The sequence below is a fragment of the Hypanus sabinus genome, chromosome 7, assembly GCF_030144855.1.
Source record: "Hypanus sabinus isolate sHypSab1 chromosome 7, sHypSab1.hap1, whole genome shotgun sequence".
NCBI lineage: Eukaryota > Metazoa > Chordata > Chondrichthyes > Myliobatiformes > Dasyatidae > Hypanus > Hypanus sabinus.
In genome coordinates this window covers 96811778-96834493 of record NC_082712.1, presented here as the reverse complement: position 1 = coordinate 96834493, position 22716 = coordinate 96811778, and the positions used below count along the sequence as shown (strand labels likewise).

Below are 22716 nucleotides of genomic sequence, written 5' to 3'. Positions count from 1 at the left end.
GTAGAGATCGTTAAGAGCACCAAATTTCTTGGTATTCACCTGATGGAGAATCTCACCTGGTCCCTCAACACCAGCTCCATAGCAAAGAAAGCCCAGCAGCGTCTCTACTTTCTGCGAAGGCTGAGGAAAGTCCATCTCCCACCCCCCATCCTCACCACATTCTAGAGGAGTTGTATTGAGAGCATCCTGAGCAGCTGCACCACTGCCTGAAATTGTACCATCTCAGATCACAAGACCCTGCAGCAGATAGTGAGGTCAGCTGAGATCATCTCTTTTGTTCCAAAAACGTTTTTTGATAAAATAGATTCTCTGATTTTGTATTATGTTTGGAGTAATAAAAACTCTAGAGTGAATAAACTTTTATTGCAAAAATCAAAAAAAGATGGAAGACTGGCTTTACCAAACTTTAGACTTTATTATTGGGCAATTAACATTCATTATATTACTTTTTGGACAATGATATAGACGACCAAGATGGCCCTTCATGGTTATAGTTGGAGGAAAATTCAGTAATGGGGTTTTTGTTAGCTTCTTTATTAGGAGCTCCTCTTCCGTTTTCGCTCTCCAGAATAGGTAGACAAGCTCTTAATCCTATTGTTAAACATACTTTAAAAATTTGGTTTCAATTTCGTAGATTTTTTGAATTAAATGATTTTCTACTTTCTAGTAATATTTATTCTAATTTCTTTTATAAACCATCAACTTTGGATAAGACTTTTTTAACATGGAAAATCAAGGGAATAAAAACTTTTTTAGATTTGTTTTTACAAACAGAAAAGACTGTTTAATGTCTTTTTCACAGTTAATGGATAAATATGATATCTCTAATACACATTTTTTCAGATATTTTCAGGTTAGGAATTTTTTTACGTGATTTTTTTTACCAAATTACCCCTCGGCCTGCTCTTTAAATTTGGCTTATGCTATTTTTCAGTTTAAACCTTTTCAAAAACGATTAATAGCAATCATTTATAAACAGTTAATGAATGCTCACATGTCGCCTAATGACAGGGTTCAACACACCTGGGAAGTAGAACTTCAACATTCACTCTCAGATAATCAATGGAGTAAAATTTATTATTTAGTCAATAATTCATCTATCTGCGCACGCCATATCTTAATTCAGTTTAAGATATTACACAGGGCCCATACATCCAAAGATAAATTGGCGCATATTTTTCCTAATATAAGCCCTATTTGTGACAGATGTAATGGAGAAGTGACTACTCTAACTCATATGTTTTGGTTATGTGTAAGTTTAAACAATTTTTGGAGGGATGAGTTTGGAATGTTATCTAAAGTTGTGGATGTGGGTGTTCAACCTAATCCACTTACAGCAATTTTTGGGATTATTCCAGAGGAAGCAAGCATAGTGTCTGCTTCCGCCCAACATGTGACAGCTTTTTCAACTTTACTGGCTAGGAGAGCTATTTTGCTACACTGGAAAGAATCTAATCCACCTACTGGTTTCTATTGGCTCTCCTCCATTATGTCATGTCTAAGCTTGGAGAAAATTAGAAGCCGGACATTTGATATATCCTTTAATTTTGAACAAGTTTGGCGACCTTTTATTCAATATTTTCACACGATTTAATTTATTTTTATTTATTCTCTTTGGGGAAAATCCTTATCCATGAAGGTTCGGAGATGACTGGAAGGATGTGTTTTTTTCCCTCTCTATATTTTTCTAATTTTATCCTCAATTGGACTGCCCAATCTTTCTTTTGCTTTCTTTTTTCTTTTCTCTTTTTTTTTGTTTCAGTTTAGTTAGTGGGGTTTTTTTCTTTATCAATAAAATTTCCGATCTTTTTTTTATAATTGCTATGAGGAGTTTTTTTTTGACCATTGTATAATGGTCAATAGTATAACAGTATAATATTTTACCTATTTGAATTTGACATTATATACTTTATGTTTTTATTATTGCTGTTTTTATGTCTTTTATATTATCTGTTTGCTAAATTCTTCCTGTATATCCTTTATTTGAAAATCAATAAAAAGATTGAAAAATGAAATGAAAGAAAAGAAAAGAAGTTAACAGTCTATCTCTCTGTCCATCCCTCTCACTCGCTGCTGTCGGTAGAAGGTAACAGTCTATCTCTCCGTCCATCCCTCTCGCTTGCTGCTCCTGAGTGATGGTTCTGGTGTTTGAGTGGTCTCTCTCTCTCCCTCAATGCTGTCAAAGGATGGTGAGGAAGTTCTGGGTGTGCGGTGTGTGGACTGGACTCTGTGGTTCACGTTACAATGTGTTTCTGCTTGTTCCTTTTTCTGTTGCAATTTTGGGCGATTTTGATCGGGGCGGGTTGCAGATAATGAACGCTGAGCTGAACTGAATAGGCCTGGACTCTTTCAATTGTGTCTTTACATTCTATGTTTTTCACTCGTTTTTTTGTTGCTGTTTGTGTGATTTGTTTTTTTGTGCATGGGGTGGGGGTGATGTTATTCTTTGAACGGGTCTCATGGTGTTTCTTTGTTTCGTAGCTGTCTGTGGGGAAGATGAATCTCAGGGTATACATACTTTGGGAATATGTCTTTAGATAATATGTATTCAACCTTTAGATCAGGAGACGGAGGAATTGAAATATGTGCAGAGGGAGCTAAAGGAGAAGTGGCACGGAGCGACCACTCCCCGCTGAATCTCGATGGCGTCTCGGTAGAGATCGTTAAGAGCACCAAATTTCTTGGTGTTCACCTGACGGAGAATCTCACCTGGTCCCTCAACACCAGCTCCATAGCAAAGAAAGCCCAGCAGCGTCTCTACTTTCTGCGAAGGCTGAGGAAAGTCCATCTCCCACCCCCCATCCTCATCCCATTCTACAGAGGTTGTATTGAGAGCATCCTGAGCAGCTGCATCACTGCCTGGTTCAGAAATTGCACCATCTCGGATTGCAAGACCCTGCAGTGGATAGTGAGGTCAGCTGAGAAGATCATCGGAGTCTCTCTTCCCACCATTACGGACATTTACACTACACGCTGCATCCGCAAAGGAAACGGCATTATGAAGGACCCCACGCACCCCTCACACAAACTCTTCTCCCTCCTGCCATCTGGGAAAAGGCACCGAAGCATTCGGGCTCTCACGACCAGACTATGTAACAGTTTCTTCCCTCAAGCTATCAGACTCCTCAATACCCATAGCCTGGACTGACACCTTACTGCCCTATTGTTCTGTTTATTATTTATTGTAATTCCTGCACTGTTCTGTGCTCTTTATGCAATCCTTGGTAGGTCTCTAGTCTAGATTTCTCTGTGTTGTTTTTTACGTAGTTCAGTCTAGTTTTTGCACTGTCATGTAATACCATGGTCCTGAAAAACGTTGTCTCATTTTTACTATATACTGTACCAACAGTTTTGGTCGAAATGACAATAAAAGTGATGACTTGACTTGACTTGATCAAGGAGGCTAAAGAGGAATACAGGAGAGAGCTGAAGAACAAACTAGGGCAGAGTAGCATATGGGAGGCATGGACAGGCATGGAGAACATCACTGGCTTCAATCAGCCTGGCTGTAGAGCCTCGGAACGCAGCCATGAATGGGCTAATGAGTTAAACCAATTCTTTGACAATTGCCTTCCTGTTCACACCCATCCAGATGCCGAGGTACCTCATGCTCCCTCAGCACCAATACCTCCCCTGCTGCCTCCTCCAGTTCAACATGTGGATAAACAATACAGGCCACTACTGTCCACGCCCGCTCCCTCCCCTGCACCTACCATCCACACCTCCACGTACCAACGGTTATTGTCCCACTCTTCACCTCCCACCAACTCCCCAGTCATCATGGACTCACCTTCACTACTGAGCAGGTGAGAGCTTTGGGAAACTCAAACCGGCAAAGCTCTGGGACCGGGTGTTGTGAACCCCGAGGTCCTGAAGGAGTGTGCTGAGCCGTTGTGGGGAGTTCTCCAGAGCATTTTCAATCTGAGTCTCAGGCTGGAAAGTATCTTGTGTGGTCCCAGTACCCATGAAGGGCCAACTGAAGGTCTCAAATGACTACTGTCCAGTGGCCCTGACCTCACACATCATGAAGGCCCAAGAGAGGCTGGGCCTGGCTCACCTCTGACCCCTGGTCAGATCATCCCTCGATCTCTTGCAGTTTGCCTACCAGGGGCACATTGGAATTGATGATGCTGCCATCTACCAGCTGAACAGAGCCTGCTCCCATCTTGGTAAGCCAGGCAGCACTGTGACGATCGTGTTTTTTGATTTCTCAAGTGCCTTCAAAACCATACTGCCCTGGGGGAGAAGCTCTGTTCAATGCAAGCTGGCACTTACATTGTATCCTGGATAATGGACTACCTGACCAGTTTGTGCGGATTCAGAGCTGTGTGTCAGACGTGGCTATAAGCAGCACTGGGGGCCCCTCGAGGGACTGTGTTGGCTCCCTTCCTGTTTACCCCGTATACCTCAGACTTCAGATACAACACTGAGTCATGTCATCTGCAGAAGTTCTCTGATACTCAGCAATAGTTGGGTGCATACAGGGAGGTTGGGAGGATGAATGGGGGCCCTGGTGGAGGACGTTGTAGAATGGTGCAAGCTGAATCATCTGCCGCTCAACATCAGTGTGACAAAGGAGACGGTGATGGGCTTTAGGAAGACTGAGCCTGTACTGCTCCCTGTTACTATTGGTGGTGAGGACCCACAAGTACCTGGGGGTGCATCTGGATGACAGACTTGAATGGAGCACCAACACAGAGAACCATAGAACCACAGAACACTAAAGCACAGTACAGGCCCTTCAGCCCTCCCATATGATCCTTAAATAATACTAAACCCACACTACCCCATAATACTCCATTTTTCTTTCATCCATGTGCCTGTCCAAGAGGCTCTTAAATACCCCTAATGTTTTAGCCTCCACCACCATCCCTGGTATTGCTATTTATTAACAAAGTGTGTGTGTGTTTGTAGGCCTCCGTTGGTCTCGATAGACCATGGATTTGCACCTTGGAAAGTTCCCAGGGCGCAAGCCTGGGCAGGGTTTGTTATGGAAGACCGGCAGTTGCCCAAGCTGCAAGTCTCCCCTCTCCACGTCACCGATGTTGTCTAAGGGAAGGGCATTAGGACCCATACAGCCTGTATACATTGGACTTTAGATACAACACTGAGTCATGTCATTTGCAGAAATTCTCCGATGACTCAGCAATAGTTGGGTGCATACAGGGAGGATGAATACAGGGCCCTGGTGGAGGACGTTGTAGAATGGTGCAAGCTGAATCATCTGCCGCTCAATATCAGTGTGACAAAGGAGACAGTGATGGGCTTTAGGAAGACTGAGCCTGTACTGCTCCCTGTTACTGTTGATGGTGAGGACGTGGATGTGGTGAGGGCCCACAAGTACCTGGGGGTGAGGTTGGATGACAGACCAACACAGAGATTGTGTACTAGAGTCGCCTCTACTTCCCGAGGAGACTGAGGTCCTTTGGAGTGTACAGGCCTCTCCTTCACATGTTCTGCCAGTCTGTTGTCACCAGGACAATCTCCTATGTGGTGGTGTGTTGGGGCAATGGCATGAACACGGGTGATGCCAACAGGCTCAATAAACTGATTAGAAAGGCTGGCTCTGTTCTAGGAGTCAAACTGGACACGCTGGAGGCTGGTGGTAGAACGAAGGACCCCACTGAAAACCTTGGCAATTCCAGACGATGTTTCTCACCGTCTGCAAGTCATGTTGGCTGAACAGAGGAGCACTTTTAGTGACAGACTGAGACAAGTGTGCTGCTCCAGAGAGTGCTGTATGAGGTCATTCTCACCCTCGGCCATCAGGCTCTACAATGGGTCAACCTGTAGTCGGGGAAGTGATGACCCCTCCCGTTAGACTGTTTGAGGAAACTTTTTAAAACTTCTTTCTTACTTCTCTTCTGACATTTATACCTGTGCATTGTACTGTGACGCTGTAATTTCCCTTGGGATCGGTAAAGTACCTATCTTACCTATCTAAATGAACTTTGATAAATGCAAGCTTTCCAGCATTAGCCATTCTGAAAAAAAAGATGCAACATGTCTACTCTATCTAAGCCTCTAATAATCTTGTAAATTTCTATCTGATCTCTCCTCAGTCTTTGCTCGCACCTGCCCTCTTGTCCAGGCAGCATTCTGGTAAACCTCTCCTGTAGCCTCCACACCCTTCTATACTGGAGTGACCAGTACTGAATGCAATAGTCTAGGTTTGGTGTAACCAAAATTTTATAAAGCTGCAAAAGAACTTTCTGACTCTTGAACTCAATGCCTCAACTAATAAAGGCACCTTGCCATATACCCTATTACTAAAATAATCCTCTCCATCAATTTCTTATAGAGTCACTGGTCGACAATTTTGAGCAATATCCCCTTTTCCCTTCTTGAAGAAAAGGACATTAGCTGCTTGGGACCTACCTGTGGTTAGAGAGGGCATAAAGATCTTGGTTAAGGCCCCTCATAATGTTTAATTATTACAAAATTATTCACCTTTGCACTGAATTACTCTGTAAGAACAGAACTATATGAGTGGAAGTAACAGAGTTTAGAGGTGATTCCAAGACCACATTGTTTGTGATATGAATCATTTTAATTGTGTTTTTATTTCTTGACAACCCTCTCATAAATACACATACAGATACCTGTGTTCATGTGCAAACACACACACACACACACACACACAAAATATATCACAATCTTATTCACTCCTGTGTGCACAGAAGTGCTTCCATATATTTGTGCATGCACACTTGTGTGTGTGTGTGTTTGTGTGCGTGCGTGTGTGCATGTGTGTGCGTGTGTGTGTGTGCATGTGCATATATGCATGAGTGTATATGTGTACGTTTACTTATTTACGAGAGGGTTGTCAAGCAATTAAAAATTAAAATGACTCATATCACAAACAACATGGTGAAGGAATCCCCTTTGACTTCTGCCACACCCCGGTACACCGCTTCGACAGGCCGGCTAATCCAGGTAAGGGTACCTGGTGGCCTGGTGCCCCGGTGAGACAGGGACATGCCTGTCCTGCCATGTGAACTCAGCTCCAGTGGTTTGGGCGGATGAGATCTACAGTGAGATCCAACGGCCAGGAAGGTGGTACTGCAACGCTTCGTGGAGAGTGAAGGGCACAACAAGGCACAGGAGATGTCACAGTCATCCACTGTAATACACCAGTTCATGGCAATTGTTCATACCGATACACCAGGACTTCTGAGGTCAAGAGGGTATAACTACCCCAGTGCAACAGCTTTCCCACTTTAAAAAGTTTTGGACAGAACACACACACACTCACACACACTCACACACACAGACACACTCACACACACAGACACACTCACACACACACTCACACACACAGACACACTCACACACACTCACACACACAGACACACTCACACACACAGACACACTCACACACACACTCACACACACAGACACACTCACACACACAGACACACTCACACACACACTCACACACACAGACACACTCACACACACTCACACACACAGACACACTCACACACACAGACACATTCACACACACAGACACACTCACACACACACTCACACACACTCACACACACAGACACACTCACACACACAGACACACTCACACACACACTCACACACACAGACACACTCACACACACAGACACACTCACACACACACTCACACACACACACACACACACACACACACACAGACACACTCACACACACACTCACACACACACACACACACACAGAGACACACTCACACACACACACACACACACACACACACACACTCACACACACACACAGACACACTCACACACACACACTCACACTCACACACACACAGACACACTCACACACACACACACACACACACACACACACACACACACTCATATAAGCTAGGGTGCCTATATCTTTTACACAGTATTGTATTTGTAAACATGGAACCGAGAGCGAGTTTGTAAATCTGGTGGGAACAAAGTTTGTTAGGAATGGTGAGGGTAGAGTGTTGTGGGCGGGGTTTGGGACAGGTGGCAGAGAAGGATTGCCAGGGGTGGGGGGGTACAGACACACCCAGCCCTGAGACACCAGGCAAGGTCATTTGATTCTAAACAAGTCATTGTTGATTATTACACAATGTCTCTCTGATGCTTCTCACTCTTTGCTCTCTCCCCTTCCCCTTTTCCCAACCATGATTCCCTTCTCCCCCTCCCATTTCCAGTCTCAGTCCACAATAGAGTATCAGAATCAGGTTTATCATTACTCACGTATGAAATCTGTTTTCCTGTGGCAGCAGAATGGTGCAAAGCACAAAATTACTACAATACTGTGTGAATGTCTTAGGCAGCCTGGCTTTCTTTTAGGTGCTGAAGACTTTTGCAGAGTGAAATGCATCACTTGCATTAACAACCAACATACCCAAGGATGAACTGGCCCGCAGGTGACACTGGAGCACCCAGAGGAAACCCACACGGTCACAGGGAGAATATACAGACTCCTTGGAGAGCGTGGCGAATTGAGCAAGGAGAATGCAAGGAACCATTTGGCCAGATGAGTAAGCAGGCAAATGTTTGGCAGACGCATTGTAATGTTGGTACATGTGAGGTTACACACTTTGTTGGTGAAAGAATTATGGAAAACAGAGCACGTCAGGGGCTGGTCATTCCTAATTTCATCGTCTCTCTATTAAGGAGCAAATGTGAACAAAACTAGCTGCTGAACTGAAGGAGATACCAGGGCAGGTGAGCAAAGATTAGGTCAGAGAGGAAGTATTTAAGGTGTGTCTTAAAGACCATAGAACAGGTGGAACAGTATCAGAAGGCACTTCCACAGCTCTGGTCCTGGGAAGCCAAAGGAACCGAGCTCACAGTAAGCAACAAAATGTTACACAAAATGCTGGAGGAACTCAGCAGGTCGGGCAGCATCTATGAAAATGAATAAATGGTCAATGCTTCAGGCCGAGACCCTTCTTCAGGACTAGAGCTAATAATGGTGCAATTAAATGAGGGACCAGGGAACTGCAGACATTTCACGGGGTTCTGGGTCTGCCGGACTTCTGAGGTTCCAAGGCAGTGGAAGACTTTAAAAACAAAAAAAAAAGGAGAATTTTGAACTTGAGGTGTTGCTGGACCGGGAAGGTGTAGAAGCTGGTAAACATCAGTTCGGGCACGAAAGACATTCAGGGGCAGTTAAAATTAGCAAGATTGCAGCTCACAATTGGGACGTAAAGCATGCTTTCTGTGTTGGAGGCAGCCAACCTACCCTATTGCACACGTTCAATCACACCTGCAGCTGCAGACTTCTGCCAGTAGGTGGGGCTGAAGTCCCGGTCTGTTCCAAGAAAAAATTCCAGAGGAAATTTGTGGCACAGTCCACGCTGCAAAGATTGATCGGCGAGATTGTGGACTTTGAAGTTTATGGTGCATTTATTTCTGGAGTCTGGTTCATCATTTCCCTCCTGTTGTTGAGCAGTTGGATCGATACGGGCCGGGGCTTTCCAGCGAAGATCGGCTTTGTGTACATTGGGCTGCCGGAGCAACACTGAACGGAATACTACGGGACTCCTGGTCTTTGATATTCCATGTGTTGTTTGCTCGCTTTTTGCCGCGGCATTTCTTTGCTTCCTGGCCGCCTGCGGGAGGTCGAGTCTCAGAGTTGTATCCTGTATACATACTTTAAGTTGTACACATACATTGAATTTGAGTACAAGGATCCCCTTTTAGAACAATGACGAGGAGGAATGTCTTCAGCCTCAGGGTGGTGAATCTGTGAATTCATGACCCCAGAGAGATGTGGAGGCCAAATCATCGGGTACATTTAAATCAGAGGTTGGTAGGATCTTGATCAGTCAGGGTGTCAAAGGTTATGGGGAGAAAGCAGGAGAATGGGGTTGAGAGTGATAATAAATTTAGCCATGATGGAATGGTGAAACAGACTTGATGGGGCAAATGGATGAATTCTGCTCCCGTGTCTTCTGGACAGTGACTAGAGAGAGGAAAAGAAGTCTACACAAAGTAAGGCAAAGACGCTATCAGAGACAAGTACATGGTGGATCCATGGAATCCCACTCTGATGTGGTAATCAGGGTTGGGCAGGTACTTCAAGAACTATCCCAGAAGGGCAGAGCGGTAATTCCAGAGTGAACTTGAATCAATGAAAGATGCTTGACTGTAGTGGCAGGGCGTGAATGTCATGTAAGGTTAAATCAGATGACATAGGTGACAACAGGACTGCGTTCCCAGATTAGCTCAATGCCTTCTCTGCTCACTTTGACCATCGGAACATGGAGGAACTATCACAAACTCCCAAGATCCTGTGAGTTCAATCTCTGAGGCCGACGTGCAAGCAGCCTTCAGAAAGGAAAACCCATGAAGAGTGTTCAGCCTAGACAGGGCACCTGGCCGAGTACGAAAGACCTGTGCTGATCAACCGGCTGGTGTGTTCACCAATGACACCTGCCAGAGAAGTGACCTGGATCTGCTGTAATTTTCCTACTGGACCAATAGATCCCCAGCAGATGCCATCTCATTGACTCTTCACTCAACCCTGGAACATCTGGACAGCAAAGATGCACACATCAGTGTGCTCTTTATTGATTACAGCTCAGCGTTCAATACTATCATCCCCTCAAAGCTAATGAATAAGCTCCAAGCCCTCCTCAAACCAACCTTGTGCAATTGGATCCTCGATTTTCTGACTTGTAGGCCCCAGTTAGTTTGACTTAGCAACAACATCTCCTCCACGATCTCCACTAGCACAGGAGCACCACAAGTTTGTGTGCTTAGCCCCCAGCTCTGCTTGTTTTACACCTATGGCTGTGTGGTTAAGCACAGGTCCAATGCCATAGTCAAATTTGCTGATGACACCACTATAGTTGGCCAAATCAAAGGTGATAAATCAGAATACAGGAGGGAGCTTGAAAGCCTAGCTGAGTGGTGCCACAACAACATCTCATCCACTGGCAGCAAGCTGTAAATGACGTCTGGAGAAGGAACCTGTGCTGAGAATCCTTAACGAGGATGGTTTGGACCCAAATGAACATAGAACATAGAATAGTACAGCACAGTACAGGCCCTTCAGCCTACAATGTTGTGCTGACACTCAAACCCTGCCTCCCATATAAACCCCCGCCTTAAATTCCTCCATATACCTGTCTAGTAGTCTCTTAAACTTCACTCGTGTATCTGCCTCCACCACTGACTCAGGCAGTGCATTCCACGCACCAACCACTCTCTGAGTGAAAAACCTTCCTCTAATATCCCCCTTGAACTTCCCTCCCCTTACTTTAAAGCCATGTCCTCTTGTACTGAGCAGTGGTGCCCTGGGGAAGAGGCGCTGGCTGTCCACTGTCCATTCCTCTTAATATCTTGTATACCTCTGTCATGTCTCCTCTCATCCTCCTTCTCTCCAGAGAGTAAAGCCCTAGATCCCTTAATCTCTGATCATAATCCATACTCTCTAAACTAGGCAGCATCCTGGTAAATCTCCTCTGTACCCTTTCCAATGCTTCCACATCCTTCCTATAGTGAGGCAACCAGAACTGGACACAGTACTCCAAGTGTGGCCTAACCAAAGTTTTATAGAGCTGCATCATTACCCCGCGACTCTTAAACTCTATCCCTCGGCTTATGAAAGCTAACACCCCATTGGCTTTCTTAACTACCCTTTCTATCTGTGAAGCAACCTTCAGGGATCGGTGGAAATGTACCCCCAGATCCCTCTGCTCCTTCACACTTCAGAGTATCCTGTCATTTACTGCTGGAGCATCTGAGGCTAGGATTGGGACACGGAATAAAACCGGTTGGAGAACTGAGCACGAAACAAAACCCTGGATGAAATCTCTGGCTGGGCTTACGATTGAACACTGTTCAGGTGCTTTTTGAATACTCAGTTCTTGGTGCTCAAAGCATGATCGCCAATTAGCGGGACGATCCTGAATTTTTAAAAGGGCTGGTCCAGCTATCCGTTTTCCAGAGAGTAAGAGCGTCTAAACCCCGGAAGCATGTGCACTTGGGTATGTATCGTAACAGAACTCCTGGCCCTATGGCCGACTCCTGACGGCCCTGGCTGCTCAGAGAGATGATGGTGGAAGTCATGGGTGAGAGCCAGATCCAAGATGTCCCTTTCAGGCACCCAGCACCGTTCCTCGGGTCCAAATCCTTCCACAAGGAACTGCCAATCACCCCTTACAGTTTGTGACTCTAAAATTCTTCTCATGGTGAAGACCTGCTCCCCATCGACAAACCTGGGTGGGACTGGTGGTGGAGGGGCTAAAGGGCTAGTGTTCACGGGTTTGAATTTGGGAACATGGAAGGTGGGATTGATCTTGAGGGTTTTGGGGAACTGCAAGGTGTAAGCCACTGGGTTTACCTTCCTGAGAATTATGAAATGCCTAATGAACTTTGGCGCCAATTTCCTGGACTCCACCCAGAGAGGCAAATCCTGAGTCGACAGCCAGACCTGTTGCCTAGGCAGCAAAGCTGGTCTCTATCTTCTCCAGTGGTTATCCTTTATTTCAGCCTTCTGGGTAGAAGCTAACAGAATCTGCCATGCCCTATTCCATCTCTCCTTGCAGCGTCGGATGAGATCTTTGGCCGTAGGAACCCCAACTTCGACCTCCTGCTTAGGGAAGAGTGGCGGAGAATACCCAAGTTGGCATTAGAAAGGGGACAGCCCATGTGCCAAATGTCATAAAGCATTGTGGGCAACCTCTGCCTACATCATAGGCACACCACTCGTCGAGTCTTTGAGGCCAGGCATCTTAGGGTTAATTCCTTGCAGGATCACTTGCTCCATCTGACCGTTGGACAGGGGGTGAAACCCAGAGGAAAGACTCGTTGCTGCCCCAGTCAGCTTACAGAATGCCCTCCGAAAACGCAACATGAACTGTGGACCTTGATCTGACACAATGTCCGCTGGAAGTTTTGGCCGACTCCACCGCAGATGGTGGTCAATGCAAGGTGATGAATTCGCTGGCCTTCAAAAAGACCAATGAATAGTTATCACGGAAGGAGGGAGTCCTGTGACAAAGTCCACGGTGATAAGCGCCCATGGTCTGCCCGGAACTGGCAAAGGGTGAAGGAGCCCTTGAGGTTGGGTGTGGGCTCCTTCTTCCGGGCACACACCTTGCATGCTTGCACATATTGACAGACCTCCCTCGACATTCCAGACCACCGATATCTTATCCTAATGAACTTGAGGGTCTTGGCAATCACTGGGTGAGACGTCAATCTCAATGCATGTCCCCACTGAAGATGCTGAGACTAGGAATGAACAGCGGACCTGGAGGGCCATTCTGAGGAATCTCCGCTTGTGGCTGGGTATTGTGAACGGGTTTGTTAATCTAACCATGAATTGGTGCTATCACCTTGGTTTGGGACAAAATGGTGGGCTGCTCCTCTCGTTCTGGTTCATCAAACTGACAGGACTAAGTATCTTCTTCTGATTCTTCAATCCTGGTCGAAAGGACAAAATTAAATCTGTTAAAGAAACGAGACCACCTAGCCTGCCAGGAACTCAGTATCTTGGCCTCCTGAATATAAGCCAGGTTCTTGTGATCTGTCCAAATGATGAAAGGGTTCTTGGCCCCACAAGCCCATGCCGCCATTCCTCCAGAGTTAAGTTGACTGGGAGCAGCTCTCTGTTTCCTGTGTTGTTGTTCACCTCTGCCAGGGATACTCGTCTGGAAAGAAAGGCACACGGGTGCAGTTTATTGTCTGAAGGTGTCAGTTGAGATATAACTGCACCCATTCTGACGTCTGAGGAAATGAAGACAATGAAGAGAAGATCAGGTTAGGTGCAATGAAAATGGGAGCTGTCGTAAACCTCTGTTTGAGCTCTGCAAAAGCAGCCTCAGCTTCGGTAGTCCAAACAAAAGGGCACATAATTTTCCTACAGGAGCAACAGGTCCATGGCAGATGCAGAGTTCCATGAGCCAGCCCTCTTCAGAGGATCAACAGTGGAAAGGGTCAGCAACTTCCTTGCTGCTATTATTTTAGAGGACCTGTCCTGGGCCCAGAACAAAAATGTAATTATGAAGAAAGCATGGTAGCACCTCTACTTCCTTAGGAGTTTGCAAAGATTCCACATGACGTTTAAAACTTTGACAAACTTCTATAGATTTCAACGAGGGAGGTCTGTAGTGGATTTCAACACACCTTTTATATATAAAGCAGGATCTGGAACCAAGGCATATTTTTGTTCTAATTGTTTTAACTGATTAGCTAACTCTATTCTATCTTTTCTAGCTTTTTTCTTGACTCTTGCAGTATAGGAAATAATTTGACCTCTAATAAAAGCCTTAAAGGCATCCCAACTAATAAGACTAGAAGTATTCTCTTCAAAAAAAGAATAATTTGTCTCTCCAGAAATTTTAGGAAATCTTTATCAGATAACAAAGTTAAATTAAAATGCCAAGATCTGTTTATTTGAGGAAGACGAGGGAGATTTAAAGATAAAATTACCGGAGCATCATCTGAAACAGCAATTTCTTTGTATTCACAGGAACGAACTAAAGGAATCATTTGATGATCAATAAAAAACGTAATCAATCCTGGAATATGTATAATGGACATGAGAAAAAAACAAATACTCCCTATCTAGTGGATGTAAGAAACACCATATATCAATAATACCGCATTTCATTAAAAAAGATTGAATAAACAAAGCTGATTATTAAGTGTTGCTGTTGTAAAGGATGACTTATCTAGAAGTGGATCTAGCCAACAATTAAAATCTCCTCCCATCACCAATGAGTAAAGGCTCAAATCTGGCAAAAACAAAAAAAAACACTCAAAAAATCCTGGATCATCTGTATTCGGAGCGTACAGATTGGCAAATACCATTAATTTATTACCTAATTTTCTTTTTTTCTTGCTTTTCCTAACAGCTCTGACTTTATAGTGGGTTTAGATTCTTTTTCTGTACAACAAAATTATTATATTTTAATATTTTGATTTAATTTAATTTTTATTAATGCAGGGTTTTGTGATGGTAACTGTATTTTAATACAATGTATTTGGTACTATTTCATTTTTTTCTTTTGACTTATATATCTTCTTGTACTCTGTATCCCTTTATGCAGAAACTAATAAAAATATTTAAAGAGATATCTAGTGGAGTATATTGACTGGCTGCATCACAGCCTGGTATGGAAACAACAATGCCCCTGATAGGAAAATGCTACTAAAGTAGTAGATACGGCCCAGTCCATCACGGGTAAAGTCCTCCCTAACATTGAGCACATCTACACAAAATGTAGCTGAAGAGCAGCATCCATCGTCAGGGTCTCCCACCACCCAGGTCATGCTCTCTTCTTGCTGCTACCCACCAGGAAGAAGGTGCAGGAGCCTCAGGACTCATACCATGAGGTTCAGGAACAGTTATTACCCCCTCAACAACCAGGCTCTTGAATCAAAGGGGATACCTTCACTCAAGTAATCTTGCCCCATCACTGAACTGTTCCCACAATGTATGGACTCAGTTTCAAGGACCTCATGTTTTCAGATTATCGCTTGTTGATAACTTGGGCCTGTGCTGTGCCTGCTACTCTCTGCAGCCTCTTGCATCTCTGCACATTGCAATTGATGCAACCGGTACACCTGCAGAAGTTCGGTAAATATCTGGAGTTCTGTGCTATCAAGATGGTGGAAATGAGAATTGACAGTCACTGACAACCTGCACCCCCCCTCCAGAAATTAATAGTCAGGATATGTCTGTGGTTGAATCATTCAGACTTCTGGGTAACACCATTACCAATACACTCAAGTGGGGCAAGCTCATTACATTCGAAGAAATTCCAGCAGAGTTTGTTATTCCTGCACCAGCTTAGGATAAATCTCAAGGTGTGTCCTGTTGAGTTTTTACTCAGCCATTGTTGTGATCATCTCCGTCACCGTTAGGTTTCCCGTCACCTCCTCCCTCTCCAAGTCCTGGTTGCACTCAGCAGAGAAGGTCACTGGCCGTCAGCTACTGACGTTAAAAGACCTGTTCATCGCCAGACTGAAGAAAAGAGCCGAAAACAATTTCTACTGACTCTAGCAGTCCCCTAGTTACCAGACTGCTATCAGGGAGACGCTACAAGTCCATCACCACCAGGTCATCTCCAAAGCTTCTTTCCTGTAGCTATCCAGCTTCTCAACAGAACTCACTCAGGGGTAAGACCCTGACTGTCCCTGCACAACATCCCGCTGTCCGCCTTCTGATCATAATTACTGAGCCTGTCCCTTTGTCCACATTGTTTTCAGTCTGATTATTGATGTTAGCACGTGTGACCATTCTGATAATTGTTGATTGCTCAGGGATGTTTGCACTATTGTCTTGTAAACTGTTGGTTGCTACCATGTTGTCTGTTATGATATTGTCCTATGTTTTGTACTTGGCACTGAACCACTATCAATGCTGTTACGTTTTAATACTGGCAATAAAGTGATTCTGATTCTGAGACACAACAAAATCACCCTAAGTTTCCAAGACATGTTTTCTTGGCTTGAGGAGACTTGGTATGTCACCACCAGGTTTGAGAAGTTTGGTATGTCACCAAGCCAATTTCAGTTTCAATTCTAACTCAACATGATTCACCTGCGTAGTTGGAAGATGTTACGGTGGTTGCCTGGAACCTGCACTTGCACATTATGGCCACTAGGTGGCATTTCATATTGTGCTTACTCACAAAATGCTGGAGGAACTCAGCAGGCCAGGCAGCATCTAGGGAAAAGTACAGTCAACGTTTCGGGCCGAGACCCTTCATCTGGACTGGAGAAAAAAAGAGATGAGGAGTCAGAGTTAGAGGGTGGGGAGGGGAGGGAGAAGCACAAGGTGATAGGTGAAACCAGGAGGGTGGGGGAGGGGTGAAGTAAAGAGTTGGGAATTTGATTGGTACAAGAGATACACGGTTGGAGAAGGGGAAACTGATAGGTGGGGATAGAAGGCCATGGAAGAAAGCAAAGGGGAGGAACACCAGAGGGGGGCAGTGGGCAGGTAAAGAGATAAGGTGAGAGAGGGAAAGGGGAATGGGGAATAGAAAAAAGGGGGGGGGGGAGAGGCATTACTGGATGTTCATACCATCAGGCTGGAGGCTACCCAGATGGAATACAAGGTGTTGCTCCTCCAGCCTGAGTGTGGCCTCATTGTGACAGTAGAGGAGGCCATGGACTGACATGTTGGAATGGGAATTGGAATTAAAATGGATGGCTACTAGGAGATCCTGCTTTTTCTGGCAGATGGAACATAGGTGCTCAGTGAAGTGGTCTCCAAATCGATGACAGGTCTCACCGATGTACAGGAGGCCACTCTGGATATAGTACATGATCCCAACAGAGTCCCCTCACCTGGAAGGACTCTTTAGAGACCTGAATGGTAGTGAGGGAGGAGGTGTAGGGGCAGGTGTGGCCCTTGTTTCACTTGCAAGGATAAGTGCCAGGAGGGAGATCAGTGGGGAGGGACAAATGGACAAGGGAGTCACGTAGGGAGCAATCCCTGTGGCAAGCAGAAAGTAGGGGGAAGGGAAAGATGTGCTTGGTGGTGGGATCGTAGGAGATAGTGGAAGTTATGGAGAATTATGTGCTGGATACGGAGGCTGGTGGGATGGTAGGTGAGGACAAGAGGAACCCTATCCCTGGTAGGGTGGCAGGAGGATGGTGTGAGGGTAGACGTGTGTGAAATGGAAGAGATGCGTATGAGGGCAACATTAATGGTGGAGGAAGGGAAGCACCTTTCTTTGAAGGAGGGCAAGCAGCAGGGTGGGAAGAAGTTTAGTCCAGGTAGCTGTAAGAGTCTGTGAGTTTGTAATAGATGCCGGTAGATAAGCTGTCTCGAGAGATGGAGACAGAGATAGAAAAAGGGGAGGGAGGTGTAGGAAATGGACCTGGTAAATTTGAGGGCAGGGTGGAATTTGGAGGTGAAGTTAATGAAGCCAGCTAGCTCAGCATGGGTGAAGGAAGCAGCGCCAATGCAGTCGTTGATGTAGCGAAGGAAAAGTGGGGGACAGTCACCAGTGTAGGCTTGGAACATAGACAGTGTAGTCGATGGAACCCCCCCCTTCTCTATTACCCATCCCCTTCTCCCTCTCTCACCTTATCTCCTTGCCTGCCCATCATCTCCTGCTGGTGCTCCTACCCCTTTTTCTTTCTTCCATGGTCTTCTCCAGTCCTTTATCCCTTTCACCAATCGACTTCCCAGCTCTTCACTTCACTCCTTCCCCCACTCTCGGTTTCACCTCTCACCTTGTCTTGCTCCCTCCCCTCTTCCCCTCTTCTAGCAGGGCTCCTTGTTTTTCCCTCGGCCCGAAAAATCAACTGTTCTCTTCTCCCTAGACGCTGCCTGGCCTACTGAGTTCCTGCAGCATTTTGTGTGTGTCGCAAGAATTTCCGGCATCTGCAGATTTTCTCTTGTTTGTCATATTTGACTGGACTAGTCGTGGATGGGGAGGATTCCTGTGAGAGACTCATTTCCAGCAGCGCCAGAACACAACAGTGTCACCTGGTCCAGCACCGTCAACACCAAGTTCTGCAGATGCTGGAGATCTGAAACAAGATTGGTGGGGGAGGGGGGTGGTCAAGTAGTGTTGAGGAAACAGGACGGCTGCAGAAGGACTTAGACAGATTAGGAGAATGGGCAAAAAAGTGGCAAATGAAATACAATGTTGGAAAATGCATGGTCATGCACTTTGGTAGTCAAAGTAAATGTGCAGACTATTTTCTAAATGGAGAGAAAATCCAAAAATCTGAGATGCAGAGGGGATTGGGAGTCCTTGTGCGGAATGCACTAAAGGTTAACTTGCAGGTGGAGTTATTGGTGAGGAAGGCAAATGCAATGTTAACATTCATTTCAGAATATAAGAACAGGGATGTGATGCTGAGGCTTTATAAGGCACTGGTGAGGCCTCACCTTGAGTATCATGAACAGTTTTGGGCTCCTCCTCTTAGAAAAGATGTGGTTGCATTGGAGAGGGTTTAGAGGAGGTTCACAAGGATGATTCTGGGAATGAAAGAGTTACCATATGAGGAACATCCGTTATCTCTGGGCCTGTACTCGTTGGAATTCAGAAGGATGAGGGGAGAGCTCATTGAAACCATCTGATGGTTGAAAGGCCTAGACAGAGTATATGTGGAAAGGATATAGTCCATGGATGGGGAATCTAGGGCACAGACTCAGGATAGAGGGGCAGCCATTTAAAACACAGGTGCGGAGAAATATCTTTAGCCTGGGCGTGGTGAATGTGTGGAAATTGTTACCACAGGCAGCTGTGGAGGCCAGGTCATTGGGTATATATTAAGACAGAAATTGGCAGGTCTTGATTGGCCATGACAACAAAGGTTACGGGGATTGGGGATGAAGAGGGAAAAAATGGATCATGATTGAATGGCAGAGCAGACTCGATGGGTCAAATAGCCCAATTCTGCTTCTATGTCTTATGGTTTTATCGTCTAAAATATTGGATGAACTCGACAGGTCTTGCAATATCAATGGAGGGGAATGAACAGTTGATGTTTTGGCCCAAAACCCTTCATCAAGATTCAGGAATCCCTCAAGTGTCCTAATGAAGGCTTCTAGTCCAAAACGTTGACTGTTGACTTCCCTCAGTAGACCAGTCTAACCAGAATTCTGTGCGAATTTCTCATTCCATTTTACTCACTCTGTTGACCTTGAGTAGTTAAATAATGGAATTGCTCTGTTGATAAAAACTAGAAATGGCCGTCTTATTCCTACGTGATTTACAGGGCATCTTGCAAGACACTAATTAGGTTTTAACTCTTTATCAGTCAGCCTTTGTGAAAACTCTACCAGTTAAGTATGTGATTCAGGCAACTTGCAACAGAAGAATTTGATTATCAGCCCCCGCCCAAGCTGGAATCTTCTTTGTGCCTCACCCTCTTACTCACGTTAGTAGGTAGTCTCCTGAGTCAGGTGTTATGGGTAACACAACAATTCCATTTTATGGTGCAGGTGAAGCACTGAGACTATTGGATGTACCTGTATTGTCCTCAGAAAGAACATTAAACCAAACTGCATGATGCTTGTTTAAGGGAAACAAGAGTACTCTGGAGTCAATATCACAAAAACAGACTGGAGTAAACTTCATTATCACAGCTTATTTCCAATCCCCAGAGCCATTTTCCAGCACTACCCCCATAACCATTTGTTCCCTGAATAACCAGAAAATATTAAACAACACACACAAAATCCCCGAGGGACTGAAGACGTTAGGCAGCACTCCTCTCTCCCGCCAACTCTGGAGACAGTCTATACACTGAGATTTTTTTAAATCAACCTACTGACTACCATATCATTCTTCCTACCCTGTCACATGTAAAAATGCTATCCCTTTTCTCAGCCTCTGTCGCATCCGTTCTCAGGATGAGGCTTTCCAATCTCAAACATAACCTCCTTTTTCAAAGAATGGGTTTTGCCTTCCATCTCTGTCAATACTGCCCTCACGCGTGTATTACCTTCACCCCATCCTCCTGCCATCATAAGTGATAGGGATCCCCTTGTTGTATTCTACCAACTCACGAGCTGCCATATCCAGCACATCACTCCCCATAACTTCTGCCTTTTCCAATGGGATCTTTCCCTCCCTCCCACTCCACTTTCTGTAGGGGTTGCTCTCTCTGTCACTCCCTTCCCACCAATATCCCTCCAATACTTACACCTACCCCTACTCATCCTCCCCCTCCTCCATTCAGAGTCCCCCCCAAACAGTCCTTCGGTGTGACCTGCCAGCCTGTCAGGATTGTCCACTGTATCCGGTACAGCTGCCTCTGTACTGGTGACCTTTGACATAGGCTGGGCAGGCTGGGCAGACTGGGCACTTTGCTTTGCCCACCACAAAATGTGGCATTTCCTGGTGGTCACCCACATCAATTCTACTTCCCATTCCTATCCTGACATGTCAGTCTGTGGCCTCCTCCACTGCCACCATTAATCTTTTGAACTTCCAGTAATTTCCCCCACCTCCCACTTTTCTCTTTTTCTATGCCCCACCCCTTCTCTTCTTGCCTACCAATCACTTCTGTCTGGTGCCTCCCCTCCTCTCCTTTCTTCCCTGGCCCACTGACCTCTCCTCTCAGATTTCTGCTTCTTCATCCCTTCATCTCTTCCACTTGTCACCACCCAGCGTCTTACCGCGTGCACCCTATCCCAACTTCCCCCTCCTATCGCCCGCCAGCTTGTGCTCCTTGCCCTCCCCCAACCCTTTCATTCCAGCAACGTCCCCCCTTCCTTTTCCAGTCCTGAAAAAGAGTTTTGTTTATTCGCCCCCCACCATTGATTCTACCTGGCTTGCTGAGTTCCTCGGGGTGGGGGTGTGTGTGTCTCTCAAGATTTCCAGCAACTGCAAAATCTTTTCTGGTTAAAAAAAACCTTAAACCCCCCCCCCCCCCACCCACTGCTCTGATGAAAATCTTGTAAATTTTAATGAGATTACTCATGTTTTTTTTGGTGTTACAATGGAGGCCATTAATGTGATTGACTCTGAATAGAGGAACTTCATCAATCTTGTTGCCTTTCTTATACAATGAATTGACAACTTAATCTCACTCACACGCCAATCAGATCCCTTTTGATTTTCTTTGTTGGTGCCCTATGTACACATGACCTCTCATTTCCCACTCTGGAAAGTAAAGGCCTGCGTTACTCAATGTGTTGACCTGCTGCGGACTTGCATTTTAGCAATTAATCACGGGGACTTTTGTTACACTCTGTCCATCGTGATTCAGAAATTTACTGTGTTATCCAGCACAAAAGCAAACATTTCTCTCCAGCTGGTTCCTACTGACCAAGATGTTTGTCTGTGCTAATCCCCTTTGCCTATAACCTTCAGCAGCCGCTCCCTCACTCCGCCACCATCGCAGAGTGGCAGCAGCAAGCAGCGCCTGTCAAAGGCACGACCTCCATCAGCTAAAGACGGGGAACGCCACCACTGCACATTGGCCTGCGAGTCACTCGTCATCCCGACTTGGAAATCTACCACACTTCCATCACTGCTTCCTGGAAATCCCTCCCTACAAGCAGAGCGGGTATGCCCACACCTCATGGACTGCAGCTGTTTGAGAAGGCAGTTCACCCCCTCAAGGGCAACTAGGGATGGGCTATTAAATGCTGGCTCAGCCTGTGAAGCCCACATCCATTGTCTATTAGCTCCTCTGGCAGCTCACTCCATATATATATCCACTGTAATCTTGGAGTACAAAATTGTCCCTTAGGTCCCCTTTAAATGCTTCCCCTCGCACCTTAAACCTGTACCTTCTAGTTTTAGATTTGCCTAACCTGGGAAAAAGACCATCAATCTACACTTCCTATCCATTTGTCCGTTATGTGCCATGTTGTATGACTTCAGCATTATGTGCAACGTTATATGATGTGGGCGATCACGGTCTTTCCATCACCATGATTGTTCTTGGCAAATGTTTCTACAGAAGTCATTTGTCATTGCCTTCTTCTGGACAGTGTCCTTACAAGATGGGTGACCCCAGCCATTATCAATACTTTTCAGAGATTGCCAGCCTGGGATCAGTGGTCACATAACCAGGACTTGTGATCTGCACCGGCTGCTCGTACGACCGTCCACCACCTGCCCCCATACACAACCAGGACTTGTGATCTGCACCGGCTGCTCGTACGACCGTCCACCACCTGCTCCCATACACAACCAGGACTTGTGATCTGCACCGGCTGCTCGTACGACCGTCCACCACCTGCTCCCATACACAACCAGGACTTGTGATCTGCACCGGCTGCTCGTACGACCGTCCA

General features: G+C 45.6%; 1 protein-coding gene across 1 annotated transcript in view; it reads left to right on the top strand.

Annotated features, from left to right (window-relative positions):
- Positions 1-3474: 3474 nt before the first annotated feature.
- LOC132397509 (mucin-2-like) overlaps positions 3475-22716 on the top strand; it is an 85093-nt gene continuing 65851 nt past the window's right edge. The window contains exons 1-4 of the mRNA XM_059976339.1: positions 3475-3600; positions 4097-4169; positions 12539-12614; positions 21785-21980. Of these exons, the coding sequence (XP_059832322.1) occupies positions 3475-3600; positions 4097-4169; positions 12539-12614; positions 21785-21980 (471 nt within the window). The remainder of the gene's footprint in view (positions 3601-4096; positions 4170-12538; positions 12615-21784; positions 21981-22716) is intronic.